General features: G+C 38.8%; 1 protein-coding gene across 20 annotated transcripts in view; it reads right to left on the reverse strand.

The window, feature by feature from the left end:
- LOC122577462 (ryanodine receptor) overlaps positions 1 to 20,127 on the reverse strand; it is a 40,820-nt gene that overhangs the window by 10,990 nt on the left and 9,703 nt on the right. For 3 of the 20 annotated variants that reach the window (XM_043748805.1, XM_043748791.1, XM_043748798.1), the window contains exons 5-41: positions 19,341 to 19,355; positions 18,717 to 18,794; positions 18,555 to 18,630; positions 18,355 to 18,467; positions 17,981 to 18,180; positions 17,349 to 17,531; positions 17,078 to 17,249; positions 16,490 to 16,659; positions 16,207 to 16,331; positions 15,765 to 16,135; positions 15,355 to 15,686; positions 13,849 to 14,957; positions 13,365 to 13,573; positions 12,446 to 12,545; positions 11,192 to 11,390; positions 10,392 to 10,765; positions 9,942 to 10,173; positions 9,842 to 9,871; positions 9,567 to 9,711; positions 9,147 to 9,448; positions 8,227 to 8,760; positions 7,475 to 7,707; positions 7,246 to 7,348; positions 7,017 to 7,187; positions 6,739 to 6,854; positions 5,877 to 6,422; positions 4,926 to 5,744; positions 4,506 to 4,832; positions 3,951 to 3,971; positions 3,591 to 3,868; positions 3,273 to 3,493; positions 3,183 to 3,206; positions 2,940 to 3,030; positions 2,285 to 2,601; positions 1,548 to 1,851; positions 1,313 to 1,466; positions 385 to 1,176 (exon numbers count right to left, since the gene is read on the reverse strand). In XM_043748805.1, coding sequence (XP_043604740.1) covers positions 385 to 1,176; positions 1,313 to 1,466; positions 1,548 to 1,851; positions 2,285 to 2,601; positions 2,940 to 3,030; positions 3,183 to 3,206; positions 3,273 to 3,493; positions 3,591 to 3,868; positions 3,951 to 3,971; positions 4,506 to 4,832; positions 4,926 to 5,744; positions 5,877 to 6,422; positions 6,739 to 6,854; positions 7,017 to 7,187; positions 7,246 to 7,348; positions 7,475 to 7,707; positions 8,227 to 8,760; positions 9,147 to 9,448; positions 9,567 to 9,711; positions 9,842 to 9,871; positions 9,942 to 10,173; positions 10,392 to 10,765; positions 11,192 to 11,390; positions 12,446 to 12,545; positions 13,365 to 13,573; positions 13,849 to 14,957; positions 15,355 to 15,686; positions 15,765 to 16,135; positions 16,207 to 16,331; positions 16,490 to 16,659; positions 17,078 to 17,249; positions 17,349 to 17,531; positions 17,981 to 18,180; positions 18,355 to 18,467; positions 18,555 to 18,630; positions 18,717 to 18,794; positions 19,341 to 19,355 — 9,586 coding nt within the window. Of the gene's footprint in view, positions 1 to 384; positions 1,177 to 1,312; positions 1,467 to 1,547; positions 1,852 to 2,284; positions 2,602 to 2,939; positions 3,031 to 3,182; positions 3,207 to 3,272; positions 3,494 to 3,590; positions 3,869 to 3,950; positions 3,972 to 4,505; positions 4,833 to 4,925; positions 5,745 to 5,876; positions 6,423 to 6,738; positions 6,855 to 7,016; positions 7,188 to 7,245; positions 7,349 to 7,474; positions 7,708 to 8,226; positions 8,761 to 9,146; positions 9,449 to 9,566; positions 9,712 to 9,841; positions 9,872 to 9,941; positions 10,174 to 10,391; positions 10,766 to 11,191; positions 11,391 to 12,445; positions 12,546 to 13,014; positions 13,115 to 13,364; positions 13,574 to 13,848; positions 14,958 to 15,354; positions 15,687 to 15,764; positions 16,136 to 16,206; positions 16,332 to 16,489; positions 16,660 to 17,077; positions 17,250 to 17,348; positions 17,532 to 17,980; positions 18,181 to 18,354; positions 18,468 to 18,554; positions 18,631 to 18,716; positions 18,795 to 19,340; positions 19,356 to 20,127 lie in introns of all 20 variants that reach the window. The other 17 variants (XM_043748857.1, XM_043748846.1, XM_043748853.1 and 14 more) reach the window with 15 other exon arrangements.

Here is a 20,127-nt window from a genome sequence, read left to right on the forward strand (position 1 = left end):
GTGCATGTGTAGGTATCGTGTTCGATTAGTGAACATAATAATATTCGCTAAATAGTTAATAATATATCTCGCTATATTCTATCGATATCACTAGACTATGGATGTTTGTGCAAAATTATATCTTTATAAATATGGTTTAAAAAGCGACAATCAGATAGAAAATTATTTTATCCGCTAAATGTTACAACGAACATTATATTTTGAATATTTTTGCATATTATATGCATTCTGTACATGGCTGAACTTTCAAGTTTTCCATAAATGCACAAACATCCGCAGTCTGGATATCATAAACATTCACTCGATTCACGATCGCATCGTATCATTCGTAATTTCACACATATATTGAAAGGCTTAGAAGAATTTTATTTCAATTCTACTTACATAGCAAATCGCTACCATACTCGCAGGCGGCCAAATGATCGAACATGGCTGTGAGCACTGGCAAAACCACGCTATTGATATACGACAAGGATGTAGAAGTTTTCAAATGTGTTCCTCTCAGATGACTGTATTTGCCCTCTTGAAGATTAAGGATCGTGTGTCCTAAGTCATCTGCGGTGTTGTTGAAGAACGTTAACATAGACGTTCTGATAAACTCAGGACAATTCTTCACTAAACTCTTCGCGTCTATGCCTTTGACTAGTACTTGAAGACAGCGGACGGTGATCCTAACATCCGGCCCGAAAGCAGCCAATCTAGATCTCAATAAACTGGCCAATTTACAAAATAGAGCTGCTACCATCTCCTTCTCTTTCAAGGACGCAGCTCCGACATTGTTGGTAGCCGTTGCCACAGCGATGAAATAGTTTTTGTGTGTGCTAAAATATTTTTCCATCAGTGGCAGTACAACTTTGCTGAAGAATTTGATGTCTCTTGTAGACGTTTTAAAGCTATTTCTACGACTGAACGTGTCGGACGGTTTCAGCAATTTCATGTTGATAGTGGCCTTATCCAAATAGGCTATCAACTTTTCAAGTAACGAGTAGGCGAATCGTAATTCCACCGAGGCTCCAGCAGTCGCAACTTCTGATTCTCCGCCTCTATTTGGTTTATGAAGCTTGTAACCCTGATACTGCAGGTACTTGAGGAATTCTTGGGAACGTTCGCGATCCTTTCGTTTCTCCTTGTCGGTCAAAAGATCATACGGAACTAGTTGAGGATGAATACCACCTCCTGTGGAGAACATAAATTAATATTTATATGTTGATGTTAAATAAATGAGTTATTAATAGCAATATCTTGAGACAAATATTTGTGTTTTATTAATAAATTATTTAATAATTTATTTCGATTCTTCATCGATACAAACCACAAGTGATGAGTTCTTCCTTCTTCTTCTTCGCCCAAATATCGTGCGCATTATCCGCGAGACGCTCTGCCATGTTTTGCATTTCTCTGCTCAGAGTCAAATTAGTCATGTCAACTGGATGAGGATTATAATTAAATGGACTCGCTGAATCAGCCTGAAATATTGTTTTCTATTCGTAATATATAATTCATTTGATGTATGGATAAAGATATATGTAAATAGAATTTTCACTCACTTGACTTTTCGATGATCTTCTCATGGAACTACGATTGGTAGATGGTACATCCACCTCTGCATGTTCAACGCTCCATCCTATGGCCAACAAAGCTTTTAAACTCTCTCTGACTGGCTCTTTGTATCGTTCTCTCTCGTAATCGTTTAACATGTTGTACGGCTTCAGCCTAGGATGAGTTTTGTTCACTTCAGACCATTGTTCGCCGTAGGTCCAACCGTTTTCTAACTTCCGACTGGCCCAAGCGTCGTGGTAATGCTCGGAGAACTTTTGGACTATCTGATTGAGGTCGTTATTGAGGACCACACTGTCGAATGTTGAAACAATATCAGTATTATATCATTTAGAATTTTCATTCGCCGGTTTTGTCGAATCGTAAAGCACATTTCGGAGGAATTTTGTAATTTCACAAGAACTACATTCTTTTTAGAGATGTTAGACAAGATTTATGACGTTGTTACGAGCGATAGCTATTTAATTTGAAAGTTTAGATTTTTATTGTATAGTATTGAATGCAAACATTCAGTTGGTGCATGATTCAGAAATTACCAACTATATTCAGGAGATTTGTTAGACAGTTTATATTGAAATTTTCGTATTTTCACTTTTACACGTTTCAGTAACAAATTACATTGTCATAAATCTCGTAGAATTTTCGTGAGAAGATAACGAAATAAGGTTTTCTTAAATGACTGTATGCCAACTATTCATTCACATTTTTATAAAGAAAAATATAATACCTAGAGGTATTGATTGGTTGAGGATTATAAGGTCCATCAGGCGATTGTGCAGCTGCAGATTTACTTCCATACCACTCGTCATCGTAATTTTTCGACAACGAATAATCAGGTGGTAACGCGCAACCAATAGCTGTGAGACAAGGTAGAGCTTTCCCAAACAGTTCTGGATCGTAGTCCATCTTGGATAACGAATCGAAAATGTTGCTGAAGAGAACCATAGTCAGGCGTTTCTCTTCATCGCTTGATGCACCGTATGCGCCTTGTCCACCGGTCGATCCGTAATATTTCGCGCAACGATCGTAGTGAAGAGTCAGCAACTATTATAAAATTATGAATACCTTCAATAGCACAAAATATATTAAATAGTTCAAAGTACAGTAAAACTCCATTTATCGCGAATACGTCGAGAAGCAAACAATTTATGTAACGGTTGTTCACCAATTCTCTTCGCTACTAATTATTTTTGATTTACATAATAATAGTTCACATTTAAATTGGGGAATTTAATTGACAAGAATTCGATTAATCAGGCGCTAATTAAAATTTCATTTCAATAAATGGAGTTCTGATAAATGAAATTCAGGTATATTTCATTTATATTCGTCATATTTTATATTCTACAATATTTTTCAATATTTCATAGAATTTACTTTACCCTTAGAGCAACTGTCGTATATTCTGATAGCTTGGACACGTCTACGGTCAGCTTTCGAAGCAGCTTCAGCAACATGCTGGGTTGCATTTGGCTAAAAAGAAACATACATTAATCATATATCATAAAGGACTAAAAACGTGAGGGCACTGAATACTATAAGCGCCTTTACCCTTATAGTGTAATTATTGTGACTACAATCGTAGGCGAGAATTAGCAATTTAGAATAATATTGTTGAAACTTACGAGACATTTAACTCGTGGACGTCTCTTGTTAAGCAACAAAACGATTCCGTTAATCATTTCAATTGTATTTTGGAAAAAGGTCGCGCTTACCTGGTCAATGCCACGAGGAAATCCGACACTGCTTCACGTTGACCCTTAGTGAGCATTCTGTTCTTGCTCAATCGATATACGGTGTGCAACGTAGCATCCAGTAAGCTGGCATAGTTATCCGCCTCGTTGTAGAATTTCGAATGCTTGATCAACAAAGGTAGAATACTGTTTCCAATGTAACGGTTCATCGCTAGCGCCATGTCTGATTCGTATCCATCGTTCTAAAATGATAATTGAAATTAAAAGAGGAAACAAAACGATTCGACGTCCGAATAATTGGTCACGAATGGATTAACATCGAGTCTGTATTATATTTACCCTATCCAACATAGTGGCGGCTCTGAGATCGGGCAAAAACGCTTCCTCGAGTATCTTAAAGAACAATTCTCTGGTTTCGATTCCGTAAACGCGCTCCAAAAACAGAACGATGCTCTGTTTATGTCCAGGAATCAAACCAGACGGCATATCGCTTTTTGGTTTCTCTTCGCCTGCCGCGGGATTCAATAACGTGAACCTCAAAGACAGGACACCTTGTAGATCATCGAGTGGCACCAGAGATCGAAGAATAGCCCTCGCTCGAAGAGACTCGTTCTTCCCTGGAAAACATGCTCCGATGTAATCTCCTTCACAAATTAGCGATTAGCAAAGAAAAGAAAGCTTTGATTTCGTATATATTACCGACAGATTCTGTAGAAGCCTCTGTTGCTCGTCAAAAAATAAACACTGTTATTAGATAAATAATTTTGAAAGTTGCGAGGAATGGAGGAGCTCGTGCATAAATTAGGCCGCAGGTTCTTAACCATTTCATAAATACGTACTATCCAAAGCAAAGTTATAGAATTTCTGTACCACGAAAAAAGAAAAAGAAATGTCTTACATGTAGGAATTTAAGGCTTGACCCTCGTGTTCAGTTAATCTTCAATTTCGGTAGGAAGCTGTTCTACATATTTGGCTAACCTCTAATTATTTAAATACGAAGCGATCATAGATTAAGATTGAAATTGAACTTCTGAATGGTATCATTTTTATATTGCATATTGTAGAAATGCATAAATTATTATTGTAGTACTGGTTGAGAACCGTTGGATCGACTATAAGCTTGGAAATGAAAGTAAAATCGCAAACACTCTGTCGAAATAAATAATGAAGTGGTCATCGACTAGTGATACTTACGAAGGTTCTGCGTATTGCGATGTCGTAACCCACGAAAAGGGGAATTCAACTTTTACTTACCTTGTTCGATAACAGAAGAATCTGGAGCGCAGCGGCCTAATAGGTCCACCAAGGTACAATAGAAGTTCAAGATCGCAGCTCCTGTATCGATATAGTCTTCGTCGTCGTCTGATTCCGGAAGCGGATGTTCGAATTGCATGAGCGCCGTTGTACCTTCTGCTTCGTCGTGTACTTTCCTTCGATCAGCGATTCGTTCGGACATCTTGTTGGCATCTATGATAGCTCTTAATAGACCTTCACCCTCGCCACGAAGCGCTGGTCCCAGACATTCCGGTCTTCTGATCAGCAAACGGATCACCAAGTTTGCATTTTCCTCGACGCTTTCACCTAGAAGGAATTACTTCGAATTATTTTCTCAATGCGACATAACACGACTTCTTTGATATAAAATAAGTATCCCAAGATGAACTTTGGACTAACCATTAACCCAAACGCAGAACCTCAAAAAGTCCAAATATCTTTCGCCTTCCACCGGATCCCATCCCAGATCGGGATAACCTTTTTCAACCAATTCTGAATTCGATTGCAAACCACAACGGGATAGATATATGGCAATCTTTTCAAGATAATGTTCTCTGAGAGCCAGAGCCAGCTCCGTGTTTTCCATGAGCGAAGAATAAGCTACGTCCAATGGCGTGGAACCTCTTAAAGATGGTCTCGATAACAAGATATTACTATTCTCCAGTAAGAAGTCAAAGTGATCGAACATAGCCTTCTGATTCTGTCTGGAAGTTCGACAAAAGTAGCACAGGAATCTACAGCATGCTACCACCATTTCGTGAGAAGTATCCTTCTCCTTGGAAACTGGTTCTCCTTCGGTAGTTTGGGGCTGAGTTTGAGCGTCCGATTGCGCCTGTGCACGTCTGCCTAGTGTGTTCATCATGATCGCCATAACGTTTTCATGAATTCTAAGCACTCTGATTAAATCTGGATGCTGGAAGAACGTATGATTGTTGACTAATTTCCAGAGTCGTTCCCGAACGAGCTCTTCTTCCTCTTGAGACATTTGTACAGGCAGTAAGGCGCGAATTTGGCTCAAACCGACCCACATCAAAGCAACGTCGTCCTTTGTCTTGCTGTTGGTCACGTAGGTTTTCTCTAGAGCTCGAATTAACTCGCCCACCGTGTCGTACTGGCGAACCAGTAAACTGAACATTTCTCGAACCAACTTAGGAGTCTCGATTTGGGATTCCTCGGCCCAGCTGACGATGGTTTTTATCAGAACTTTACGGAACACCTCTGTAACAAATATCAAAAGAAGTGTCACCATTTAATATTTAAATATGTTTTAAAAAATGTAATAGCAAAAGTTAGGGGCAAAAAGAATCGAGAAGCTGAATACTGTGATCGATACTATGATACAATTCCAACCTTCTGGAGTCTTTCTCTCGGGTTCAGGTTCAGGTTTAGGTTCCTCTTCGAGTTCTTTCACTGCGTTGATAAAGTTGAATAGCTTTTTAATGGCGCCAGGTTTCTGAACTGCGTCTTCTGCCTCCTCCACGGCGTCCGCTGCTTCCTGCAGGGCGTGCAAGGACACGTAGGACATGAGACTGTTGTGGAATTCATTCATCCGATTTATCAGATCTTCTCCGCAAGGACTATTTTCAGGATCATCCACGAATTCCATATTCTTGAAGCTTAAGATCGCATTCATCTGTTCACGAGGTGGACATCGAAATTCTCTTGTCTTCTTCGCAGCTACTGCCGATGGTAAGTCAGATTGTTTGATTTCGATGTAACGCCGAAGTTGATCGGACTGAAGATCACCGACGAAGTCGTGGCTAAATGCGATAATGGACTCGACGCGATGTCGAAGCTGGATGTCGTTTAGATGATGAAGAAGATAGCACATCTGTAGTTTCGCACCTTCGGCCATCTTCATGTGAAGCAGTCCCTTCTTGTGCTCGTCTTTTCCTTCTGTAAATTGATGTTTACATTACATTTCGTATTTAGAAGACAAAATTTCACTTCTATTAAAAATATAGTAGGCCAGGAAATCATTGAAATATCATGAAATATTTGAAAAATTATTATTTAGATGCTGTATCATCTTATTTGCCTGGATATTATCTTGAAGTAATTACGGTATTAGTTTATTTGATCTTTCAAGTGATTTTTCTCCGAAATGTTTTATTCAGCCATCAAATACTCGAAATGACCTATTTGTTATCTCAAATCTTTGCTTTTGTCTTCGTTTCAAATAAAATTTGCGTAAGTCTGAAATATATTTTACCTTTGTCAAACGTCGGATCCCAAGTCTCAGGATGAATCATAATCAGAAGCTTCATAACGTCTTCGTTCCTGAGCATTCCGACCAAGAGCAACCTGTCTACTAGTTTCAAAAGTGGCCTGTAATAAACAAAAATCACGTAAATAAGAGGCACAAGAATGGATGTGAATCTGCGGCAGCAAGCAAGTTATCCTGAAAGCATTTTCTTTCTTCGTATCGTCGACGTAGATATTAAATATGCAGAATAGCCCAGGCGTGCACGTATTCATTTGGCTACATACAGGAAAAGATTCTCATTGCTGCCACCAATGGGGTCCCGATTGTGAACTTGATTGACCTCGACGGCCTCGTTCAGTGCAGTCATCACGTAGTCCCGCACTACATCCAGAGGGAAGTACGGACTGTAGAGGCTCCTTATGTTCTCGATCGTTTGATCGCTGGAAGGAATATCCCTTGATGTCGCCTATTAGTCATGGGGTTCACATCTAATTTTTAATTAAATGTACCTACCTTATGTCTGTCATTTTCATCTGAGGACGAACCGACTCGGTTTCTAGATACCTGAGGCTGTGCTTCATTTCTTCGTTTTCGTATAAATCCTTCAGTTCTTGACCTATGAAACGTATAAACTTATTGTTAGATATGGAATATAGGGATATGTAAATAATTTTTTGTAACCAATGTATCTACGAATAGATCTCTTGTTTCAAGAGATGTTACTTTGAAAAAGTTTCTTTACCTAAAGGAATTATGTATTCATTTTTACACACTTCCATCGTAGTCGCGTGTGACTCGAGATGCAAGGCGATCAGCAAGTCGTAGAATCCTTGTCGTAGGGGCCCGGACATGTATTCCGCTCGAATTGCGTACAATAATTGTTTTTGATCGACGTGCTGACATAGAGCGTGTGCTGCTCTGTAATTCGACTGATAACATAGAGCTGCGTACAGTGTCAGGGTGTGTGCATGGAAGCTGTAACAATTATATAGGTAAATGTTAATTCTTCGAATAAATAGAAGAAAGTTTAATTCTCACTTGGCGGAGGCTCATATTTATCGTGGAATATTTGTTTTATAACAATAACCTGAAGGTCCAGGCAAAAAAATTTTTTACCCTTATATGTTAATGAAATTCCTTTAAAAAATAAGATTGTACGTAATTCGATAAAATAAAAACACATATACAATACTGTCCATATGTATTTTGATACTTTGATCGATTTATAGTAATAGTATTTAAAATAGACCAAAGTACAGTTAGAAGCAGCATTCGCTTGCTTTTTATACAGTCACTTTATGAAATCGAATTTGTTCATGCAATCATTGCAGTTTGATTTATCTGTAATTTTGTAATTGAAATATATCTAATCAAAAAGTTAGTAAGTGACCGAATTCCAAATGACGCCATACAGGATGCAATTGATATCTGTATAAATCAAAATTGACCCAGCCTCTGCCTTTTGAGAATTAACATCGCACTTCCAAAATTTACCTAAGTAACTTATCCATCTCAATAAGCTCCAAGATATCGATACATCTATCCTCTTCAGGGATATGCAAAGCCAACATTGATATGGCATCCTCGCACAGCATGGACCAACCTCTGATATCAGACAGTTTCAAGGCATGAACCTGAAGCGATTGATTTGGAACTCTTGCCCATTGGTGAGGTTTCAGACATTGAACCTTCAATCTAGGTGGGAACTGTGGTATCACATGACGTTCTGAGTTTTGTAACACAGCAGCGGATAATGGTAACGTTGTGGATGTTCTTCCAAGTTCAATTTGAAGGATTTCCTTGCTGGTAGCTTCTACGAAGATGGCAGGGAATAATTTCGTATCGGGTTCCATCTTGAATTTGTGGCTAGTTTCCTTTCCCTCGCAAGTGAAGGACACCCAACCGGTTGCGGTATCCACGAAACATCCAACGAACATTCCTTGAGAAGCTCCCTTGCCGGATGCGTCTTGCGTTACTTCGTTGTAAAGCTCATCCGCTCTTACCATATAGCAGCTCTGTCTATCAACCCTGCAATAAATTGCTCCATTTAACGGAATAATTTAAAATAAGTTATCTTGTAAAGTAAGTTGATTCATTTGTTGACATACATGCATAGAGTTACGCTTAGAGTTTTGCTAGTACGCCATGGAATTAATAAAATTTTAATAGAAACGATAAAATTAATAGCGTGTTTCCATAAACCTCATCGTACATAACGAAACTGATCGACATTTATTTCTAATAGAAAGTCGGAAATACGAATTTTTCGTGTCTGATAGGAAATCTTAAAAATAAATTTATCTTTTACTTTGCTGATTTTCAATTTTTCGTTATTTCATTACACTGTCATAGTGCTAATTTGATGAGTCTTGTTTGAATATATATATATATAATAGAAGAGAAATTGAACTTACTGTTCTACAGGACGATCATAATCATCGGTTATAACTACAGAGCCCTTCCTCACGCGAGACAGATTAAAGTCTTTAGTATGCAAATGATACTGGGAAGTAACCCAGCCAACATAAACGTGCGTTGGATCCTGTCCAGGAAAGATTCTCACTCCGTAGAAGTATTCGTTCATCAATTTCAAACATTCTGCATCGAATATCTCATTTCCGATTGCCTCGACGCCGCTTCCACTCAGAGCAGACATAGACATTGCTTTTGGTGCGTTGCGTTCTGGGATCTGAGGTGGCACTACTTTCAAGTCCGTCTATAGAAAGAATTTGTCATTTATTTCGTGGCGCTTGAACGAAGATGGCAATAAAATTGTAGCAGCAGGTAGTTGGACGAATGGACAAACAAACAAATAAATAAATAAATGGTTTTACGTTTGATATGCGAATTTGGGGAGGCCGGTTACTTGCTTTGTTCATCGATTGGGTCTTGGTGCTCTTATCAGAAACGTCTGAACGTACTGGTGGCTCGGGCGTTTTCGATTTCGCGTCCGGAGACTTCGCTTTACGAGAGAAGAATCTGCGAAACACATTTGAAATTTATTGTTTCTTCTTTATGTGTTCATTCGTGTTCTTTACATGGCAAAGACGCAAAAGAAATTTCACATGTGCAAATATTTAGATATGAAAGATTTATCAATTTAACTTACGGGGCATCCTCCATTTCTTTGCTAAGTTTGCTAGGAAGGTTAGAATATCAAAATCTATTTTCTCGAAAAGAACTAATTTAAAATATGTATTTATACTAACCGGAACGGAGAACGCCCACGTTTCTTCTTATCGTCCTTGATATCGCCGTTCATATCGCCGTATCCATTCATGTCAACCTCGCTAATTGCGTTATCCATGTTTCCGACCCGTGACCCATAGAGGGAACCCTTTCTTGGAGGTCTCAACGGCTTGTTTCTTTGCATGGGAAGCGGTGACTCCTTCATCATTTCGTCGGCTTCCACTGCATCCTCCGAATAGTTCCTTTGTAATCCTGGAACAAACAAGGTTTTCGTTAAAAAATGCTCAGAAGTTTGAATTGAACAAATTATTCGTGTATTTATAAAAAATATAATAAACAAGCACCTCGAAGCAAACAAGTTCTTGCCTTTAAACATTACCAGTGAGTGTTATATTTTGGATATTTTGTTGTATGTTTTTGCGTATTTACATTTCTGATAAATGCAACTTACTAATCGTAGAAAATCTTACCTTTAATGTCGCTCATGCTGAATCCAGACCTCATGATCTGCTCTATTTGAGCAGAAGGCGCTGCTTGTTGAGCCTGCTCCACTTGTTCAGACAATAGTCTATTCTGTCGCATTTTGATTTCCTGCCATCTCCTTAGTTTCTCACTTTCCGAAATAAACGTCGATTGGCAAATAACCGGTAAAGATAATCGCAGGAACTCCCAGTTCGCCTTTTCCATAGTTTCAAACGTGTTATGAGAGATCTTTAAACATGGTGGAGTATCGGAACCCGCTGGAATCCTGGCTACATCTATCCTCGTGTCAGCCATATCGTCTGTGTTCTCGAAAATTGGTTGATCCTTGGTGTACCAATACGTAACTGGACGATTCATGTTCCTGGTATATTGAAGACGATTCTAGACATTTTACTTAACTTGATAAAATTCGTAATTGGAAAGGAGCGAAGGAAACGCATATCTAATTGGCATATAATAAAATAGGGTCATCTTCCCTTTTTAGAAGATAAGATAGGGTGCCTAAAAAATAGGGCACACGTATTTTCGTATACGATAATCGCTAGAAAATTACTCGCATCGATTACTCGTGTAGTTACGTAAATCATATGTCTAAAAGCAAAGCTATAATTCCAAATGCACTCATGATAAATGATGACCTGTTTGTACACTAAGCAAAAAAAAAAAAAAAAAGAAAGAAGTATCGTTTATTGACCGAGATAGAAGGACAAGCAACCAAAACACGTTTCTTCCAGCCATCTTCCCAACCACGTGTAAAACGGATTTATGATTCACATGTACTACTTACACACAGAACGGTTCGTATCCTTCTTGCAAACCGCAGGTCGTAAAGAACTTTAAGGTATTTACATCCTGTCCGAAAGTTAATTTTGCTTTTTGTCCAACACCAAGCGTGAAAGCTGGTACGAAACAGTCACCCTGTACGTCAGCGAAAGACGTTTCACCACCGAGCGCATCCATCAGCAGTTCTCCGTTTAGAGAAAAGCCTAAATATTTCGATATTTGTATAAAGATTGTTTGTGGTGATGGTTAAATGTATAAATTTATATTGGATTACTACCAGCACGGCAGGAATTAATTTGAAGAAAAGGGGTCAAGTAAAAGGAGTAATCCATTAGTGCGACTAGCAAGTTAAAAGTTAACGAAGCTTTACGTAATCGACTAGCAGCGGCTATAAAGATAAAACACGCAGATAAAATACAACTATATACAACTATGCGAAGCAGATATGAAAATTGACATAAGCGTTACACATGCATATAGGGCTGATAATATCATAAAAATATATCAAATATTAAGACATGAAAATAGTGTGACGTTATCACAAAGAAAATTAGCTTTGGAAAATGAATAAATAAATTTTGCAGAAATGCTGTAATGAAGAGATAGAAGGGCACTCCATATTGGTTTAATTCAAACAATATTTTCTATCGTTGATGAACCGCGACGGTCTTCTTTTCAAAGCCTATTCAAGATTATTTTGCGATACCAAAATTTAGGACCACCCTTTGCTTTAGTAGTTAGCAAATATGAATCGTATGGAATATGAAAGCTTTGTTGCTGTTATTTAGAATATTAATTGAGTAGAGTACTGGATACGGAAAGAATACAAGGACACGCATGATGCTAATCGATTGTGTATGATTAGAATGTATAGCTTCGGTTGTAAATGGATGAAAATTTGATATATACGAATACGTTGTCGTGATGATGTGACAAGGTGAGGCAATAATCCGCATTAGTGACTTTGTGGAATACATATGCTTTCTTTGCCGTATGATGTTGCAAAGTTTGATTGATTAAGCAAATGGCACTCATCCAAACTGTACGAAATACCGTGTATACAATAATGCAGAAAATAAGCGAAAGATGTACGATAAAGAAAAAGAAACAAACGAACGTAGGTTATTTGTTCGACTTTAAACTTTTGTATTTAAAAACACATTTTTCTGTATCCAGTAATCTATCTCTTGAATCAAATTATATGTATGTATAGCTTGAAATGGCAGCTGAAGCGTTCGCTTGAAAGATTCCGTCTTACTAATTGTTCGGTCAATTAGATCCAGGAAAACCCCGACAACGTCTCCAACCTGCCATTGTTTGCCAAATGTCTCGGCTGTGCCCGAGTATACTTTTTCCTCCTTTAAAATAAAATTTCACCAATTCAAAATCTCCGTTGGTGATTTGTACGCGATCCATGACACATCTACCTTACGATTAAACACGCTTAATATCGATATAATTTGCATGTACGTTTCGTCGTATATTACGTATCTCTTTATGTATGTATATTTGTATGTCTGCGCGAGACTGAGATTCGAACAAAGGCAATATGTAGGAGACACAGCAAATGATGTACACTTGATAGATATATTATAGAGATATAATGTTGTTCGCGGATTCCTTCGCGTTCGCTAATGAACGTCAAGCCACACTTCTCGAACGAAATCCCCAAATCAATTTCGTTCGATCTTCGGACAAGGAAACGCAGAAAAAACAACCAAGTCAACATGAAAAAGAACATATAGAGACAAAGACAACAGTAGTGACGAGAAAACTCAAAAAATGGTGGGCCTGCAGATCGAATTATTGGAAAAATTGGAGTCTTACTGATCGTTCGGTCTGCGACGTCAATGAAACATCCAACTACGTCGCCCACTTGATATCTGTGACCAAATGACTCGTGGATACCGGCGTGTACTTTAGTTACCTGATATTTACGATTGGTATCAATTATTTATGGCCTGTCAGCTTATGATGCATTTAGAATCTATTTCATGGACAAACATCTATCCTTACCGTGAACATTGTCGAAACCATTCGAACAAATTTATCTGCGATGCATAATTCGACGTACGTGAATTTTATTCTTTTATTTTTTCGTTTACGCGAGCTCAGTGTCTTTAATAACAAATTGCTCGAGGTTGAAAATCTATTGGATTGAATCAAGGAACACTTACGTTATAGCCGTCAAAAGCCCAAGTAGATTCGTCGCTCCCCAGCATATTCCCGGGAGAGCAGTCAGCTTTTGCCCAACCGACTCGCATAGGGCCAGCTGTCAGCACCTCGAACTCGAAGTACCACTTTCCGCTACTGACTGCGTAGTGTTTCTCAACGCGATATGTTCTAAAGTATAGTTGTCGTAACCTGTTGGCTTCCAACAGCAGCGCTGTAAGAACAAACGTATGGAGGTAAATAACTTAATAAGATTTTATTTTACTATTAGGTCGATCGGAGATTTGAGATTTTCACGACTTGGTATTGCAAAATTTCCAAAATGAAGACTGATGTTGCTAACGAAGCTAATTGAAATCCTGGCAAAACATCGGGATATATCTTTTTCTCAAGAACACGACCCACGCACGGAAATCTCGATTATGAAAATTCTATTATTAGACTACTCTAGAATAAAACAGGATTTGCCAATATTTCAATATCATTTACCTTCGTGTTGTTCTCCAGTAGGTGGTTCCAACATGTATCCATAAACCAAAAGTGTCCTCACAGTTTCACTGGCGGTGTCACGATTAGCTTTCTTGATCGCTTCGTCTACCTTCGGGTAGGGTACCAAATGGGGGCTCCTTCTCATCTCAGAATCCTCGTTCAGACCATAAGTCCATCCCTGACTAATCCTTTCCTTTGCCCACAAATTATGAGTATTCTCTGCAAGCTGGTCTACCAGTTCTTCCATCTTTGGTGTGAGTGTAATGGCGCTAAGATCAAGCGGTGCTGGTTTGTATCCGCTGCTTTGCAGGAAGGGTTCATTCGGAAGCCTCAGGGTCTTTATTCTAGAGGGTGGTTTATCCATCGTGATGTAATATCCCAAGGCTAGAACAGTCTTCAGTGTTTGCACTGCCAACTGAGTGTCGTAACGTTTTTCTGCAGCTGGTAATCGTTCAAACTGAACGATACATGGATGAATCTTTCTCATATCGTCTCTATGTTCTCCATATATCCAACCAGCTTCGATTTTATTCATTGCCCACATCTCGTGGATATTCTCAGCTAGTTTATCTCTGATTTGCTCGACATATGATGGTAAATTGATCATAGATGTGTCGACTGGAGCTGGGACGAAAGCTGTGTCATCCTCGACCAACCATGGACCAGCTAGGACCACCTTGTTCATGTTTCCAAAGTAGAAACAGGGATCCAAAGATAGAATTTGCTGTGGTAATAAGCTTTCCACCAAAGGTGAGAATTCTTCTGGTGGTTGAAACTTGAGTCGGCCGTGGTCACCGCCTAACAGGAATCTACAGGATAGTTTTGACGAGCAGCTGATTGCGGGGAAAAACATGCCATCGAGGTTGAAATTTCGGAAGGATCCCATGATAGGTGCTCCGTTGAAGGTGAAAGTGATTATGGGCACTGTGAGATCTAATGCACATCCGATCACGTCGCTCTTTCTGATGTAAGGTTCCGTGACATTCTGAACAACTTGAGTTTTTCTACCACCGGTCCATAGATGTGCACCGTCGAAACCGAATGAATAGAGGTCGTCGCCAACACCGTTTCCACCCCATTTCTCGCCACCACCGGGGTATGGCATGTACCTTCGCAGGACGAGATAAATAAGTGTTAAATCAGATTGAAGAATTCTCCATTGGAACTCTATGTATATTTCTTTTCCCTTAAAATAAGCGCAGTTATACAGTTTATTGGTTGAATTATTTTCCTAGCGACGTTGAGCGATTCATTCGTAAGTTCGGCATCTATAAAACAACCTTAAGGTTATCTTAAGTATCAATGACGTAATGATACTTCGTGTAACTTTGGTACATTTAATTGGTATCAAGGAAGTGAATTCGCTGAAATGATCTCGAGCTGATATTTGATAAAACCTACACGGCCTTAAAAGGACCACGAGTATCAATGAGACGATTCGAAATGATTTTCACTATCAGTGAATGCCAATAACACGACTCAATGGTCTGTCATTTATTGACTTACCCAGCAGTGTTCGCCCATCCTATTCTCAAATGCGGCATCATGTGCGTGGTCTGTTCGATGTGGTCGACGGTGACTTCGAAGTACCACTTCTGATAAAGCGCCGAGTTCTCCACTCTGCCGACGAATATGTTCGGTCTAACGCTAGCCACGTGATCGACCAATTGCGTTTGAAGAAGAAGATTTTTTCCTGGCAGCAAGAAGTCACAGATATTGTTCTGCGAAGATCGAACAGCCACACCGTTACCCACGCACAGCGAGCAAAGTACGTCCAAGACTTTTGGATCTCTTCCGTGCTTCTCCAACAAGGAAATGATGACTTTAATGTGCTCGTCCTGTGAAGATATAGAAGTTCATCGAGATTGTAGGATTTCAAATATTTTATCGTACGTTTAACTCGTTATAACGCTTACCCTCATCATGTTTAAAGCTTCGGGCGAGTCGATAAGAACGCAATGCAGCACGTCCAACATTCCAGTGCCTTCGCTGGAAGCCTGCGATCCGAGTCGACTGAACAACCAGTTCAAACGATTGCTGTTAGCAAATTGCGCGCAGTTTGTGTGATTTCCTTTGATAATAGCTGCCAATAGTTGATACAGGTATCCTGATATTTGATCCCAAGCTTGACCACTCTCGTCTCCCGAAAGTGCCACGAGGAAACCTTGTGACGTAATCACGTTGATCTTGTCGATGGCTTCGAGTATCAAGTTCAATATACCTTCCTCTTGAAACAGGTCTTGACGATTTCTCAGAGCGCGGAATCTGTTTTGTTTCTCTTCGTGCTCTACATAAATCGTTAGAGTACGTCAATCTACTGTAATAATAGCATTTCTGCGATCATAATAGTTTGCTTACCCATGTCGTCTTCGGGTTGAGCAAAATAATTAATCAAGTCTTCCAGACACATCACCATTTCGTTCAGATTCACATTTTGGAAGAACATAGACGCTCTTCTATCTACTTGCAGCGTCTCTAGGCCTCTAAAACATATTCGGTCCTTTTAGCGATCTGCCTGTCCACGTTAATTTATCATTCGGTTTGTAACGGCTCTGTACGCTTCCATCCAAGCCTCTACCATTTTTAATTGCATACTTTAATGTGGAGAAATTACAGTATCGATCGAACGATAGACACTCACGTGATGAACTGGGTGAACAGACTGCTACACTTTCGTATCACACGAGCTGTCCGGGACTCTTCCTCTTGAGACCGAGAGAAGTCCAAACCATCGTCCATCTTTCCTTCTTCGTGAAGGACGGCTTGCTTCTCCTCCACTTTGCCCACACCCTTTTTCTTCGTCTCGTACGACTATGATATAAATCAAAGTCAATCAAAGTCAAGTTTAATCCACCTCAACGAATAATATATATGTGCTTTGACTGTAAATGCGTGTACGTACATCAAGATGAGTTATCTCAATAGTTAGCAGATATGAGTGTAAAAAATAAAGAAGAAAATGTATATGAATTTTGAATTTACGTATGGATAGACTTCTTACGTTTAGTAAATATAGTAATGAACGTTTTAGTTTGAACATTTTACATATTTTCGTAAGTTAATTTCATTTAGATACTTAATTTTTCCAGTTCTGAAGTAAAGATCAGCTTTTATGAATTATTAAACTGTCCTAAAAGTTTTGTGCAGGAGTGTATCTTTACTTCTCTGTTTAAATAATTCACTTGCTTGAATATAAGAATCCTATGTATAAATTATTATTAATGTATACCTTGTACGAGACCCAGAGGCAAGTAGTAGCGTGCTGCATGATAACAGTCGAGTCACCATACTTGATGATCGGTGTACCGATAACTTCGAGGTCCTTGTCCTCGAGAATGATCTTCTGGTCATCCTTCTCTTGCCGTAACCAAAACGTTGAAGTCTCGGTCGTTGCCTCGTTTCTTCAAACACAGAACATAATTATGTAACTTACGATTATTGGCACGACGTTCCACTTGACCTTTGAACTTTCTTATTAATACCTATTAATAGATATCTACCTATCGACCAGGTACAGTTCGTTGTTTTCTTTGACACCAAGGTAACGTCCAGTTGTCAAGTGTCTGATCCTCATCGGATGCAGCCAGTTGATAAAACCACCGGCCCATTTAGTTCTTGCCAGCTCCAGTCTCCATAGAGATCGAGCTTGACTCATTACGCTGCCTCCCTCGTAGACCACTATACTGTAAGCAATATATTAACTACTAGAAGCCATATGTAGCTTTAGCTGCGCTAATCGAATTATCTATAGAAACGATTATCTCTAGTGGAATCAACGCGACGATTTCGAAAATAAATAAATAACAAGTTGTAATTAATTTTCTCGAGAAGAATTTTTCTTCCAATAATGAATGTAACAATATGATGGTGTGAAGCGTAATTGGATTGTACGTTATGAAATATATAAAGATGCAAATTAGAATATGCATACTATATGCTAAAATATATAAAACGTTCGAAATATAGTATTTGTTATGATGCTCAGTGGATGAAACAAATTTCCATTCAAGCTACATCTTTTGTTTAGCTCTGTTTACAAAAATATGAACTTGCATAAGAATAGTTATTTTGGTGCATACAGTTTTGTTAGTCTAAAGGGATAGAGGAAGGCGTTGAATTTTTTAACACTTACTTTTGACTCGGTGTTGTGCCCCATGTTGACGGTATAGTGAGGCATTCGTCGCCACCGTGAAAAAATCGTAGAACGTCACCGCCAAATACGTAACCAACGTATTTCATCCGGCTGATTCCAGTGCCGTAAGGTTGTACCGACCAGTGGGTTACGTGGAACGAGGCGTTAACCACTGATAAGTCGTTTTCTTTTGTTGTGTGCTAGATAAATGTGGACGAGATTAATTTTCAAGATAGTGCGCATTTTAATGAACTGACGATGAGACAACAAAATATTTTCTTTATTTTAATGCGGTGCTTAACAAATGTTATTGTGAATGAAGCTATTGGGGATATTATTGGAAAATATTATTGTTTTCTGTTTGTGTTGCTTACCAAGTATCTCTCAGTGGCCACAGATACCAGAATAAGGTCATCACCGACTCGAACCTTCTCACCCTCTGACCTCTGCTTCGATGCTGGATGCACAGTCCACCAACACGCCTCGCCTAAATGATCAATCGTATTACGTACACGTAAACACGACAGGAATTGATATTAGTTGATATTAATTCTATCGCGTTCCTTCGGCTAACCTTGAGAATGTTGTTGTAGACCTACGTCGAAAGCCAACTTGTCGTTGGACGAGCTGGTCGATAAACACGCCAAATACTGTAAACGAAACAGTCAGTTCTTGTGAAAATGACGACCAAACTATGATTTATCAATTATGTGCGAAAAAACATGCAATTGTTTACCATGTCGCTGTTTTGATGCCTCAGTAGAATAGCGTTGCCATACAATAACGTTCTGTGTCCAGATCCAGTGCCCTTTCCCTAAAATTACGGAACGATATTCTAGCAATTAGATGAAACATGTAGGAGGCCTGAGATACACGTAGATCGAAAATGGATTAAAGAGAGAGAAAGAGAGAGAGAGAGAAAAAAAAGAAACATAAAATAAGTACACAAGCATACCGATAAGAGAAGGCCATAAATAATGATTGTTAACGAATGAATGTCAATGGCAGGCATGTATTCATGCTCGTACGATCGAAAAAATAAATGCGTAAATTGATTGTATGTTAATTGGACGTAAAAGAGAAAAGTACGCAGTCATAGAAATTCGCGCGATCAGCATACAAGTACAAGGTAACCGTGTCAGTATTTAAACATAAGATAGAAAGATGCATTGAAGAAATTGAAAGAAATAATTGAAGAAAGAAATTTCAACGAGGAGGAAAGAAAAGAATAACCAGATGGAAGAGAAAAGAGAAAGAATGAAAAGATCGGTGCAAGCAAATGACCTTACTCACAAGCATGAACGTAAACGTAAACGTAAACGTAAACGGTGTCTTAGAGCGATACGGATGGTATACTTACTAAATTTTCTTGCTGCTGCAAACAGAAACACAGATGTTGTAAATCTCATCTTTTCGCTTTGTCAATCGTGGATAGATAGAGAAAGAATAGTAGAAAGAAAAATTCGGTCAACACGCTTACAATGTCGGTCGATAGGTAAAAATGTTTTGCATGAAATTCTCGTTTTGCGGTGAGGTGCAACGCATCGACGTAACAAAAATTGGACATAAACATGGGACATAAAAAACAAATACGGACAAATGAAAGACAATTTGAGACGTGTTACACGGCTACATGGACGCATGCCACATTTATTGGATAAGGAAACGTGCGGATGCATTCAGAAAATTATTTCGTTGTGTCTTATCGAGGAATAAAGAAGGTACGGAAAGAACAGCGATTCAAACGCAATTCAATTCGCAGTTTATCAAAAACAACGTGGATAGGTTCGCAAAATCGCGGGTATCTACTTTCTAAGTGCATCGTTCAGTTTAGTTGGCACAATTTTACAAAAATATGGATAAATGATATTGATTAATCTCTCCTGTATACGATACATGAGATCAAATGGATTTTATGGCCCACTCCTATGCAGGTGATTTAAGTACAGAGGTCATTCACGTCGACCAATCGATTTACGCACGATGCAGAGGAGAGTCCTGTTTATCGTACGGATTAAAAATACTGCAACTATTTGTTGTCACAAAATAGACAAAAAATAGATACGGCGAAAATATATGACAAGAACGCCTGCACAGGAAAACGAAAAAATATCACGGTGTGGAGGATTGTACGAAAATTAGAAAAG

This window comes from Bombus pyrosoma, linkage group LG2 (assembly GCF_014825855.1).
Source record: "Bombus pyrosoma isolate SC7728 linkage group LG2, ASM1482585v1, whole genome shotgun sequence".
Classification (NCBI taxonomy): domain Eukaryota; kingdom Metazoa; phylum Arthropoda; class Insecta; order Hymenoptera; family Apidae; genus Bombus; species Bombus pyrosoma.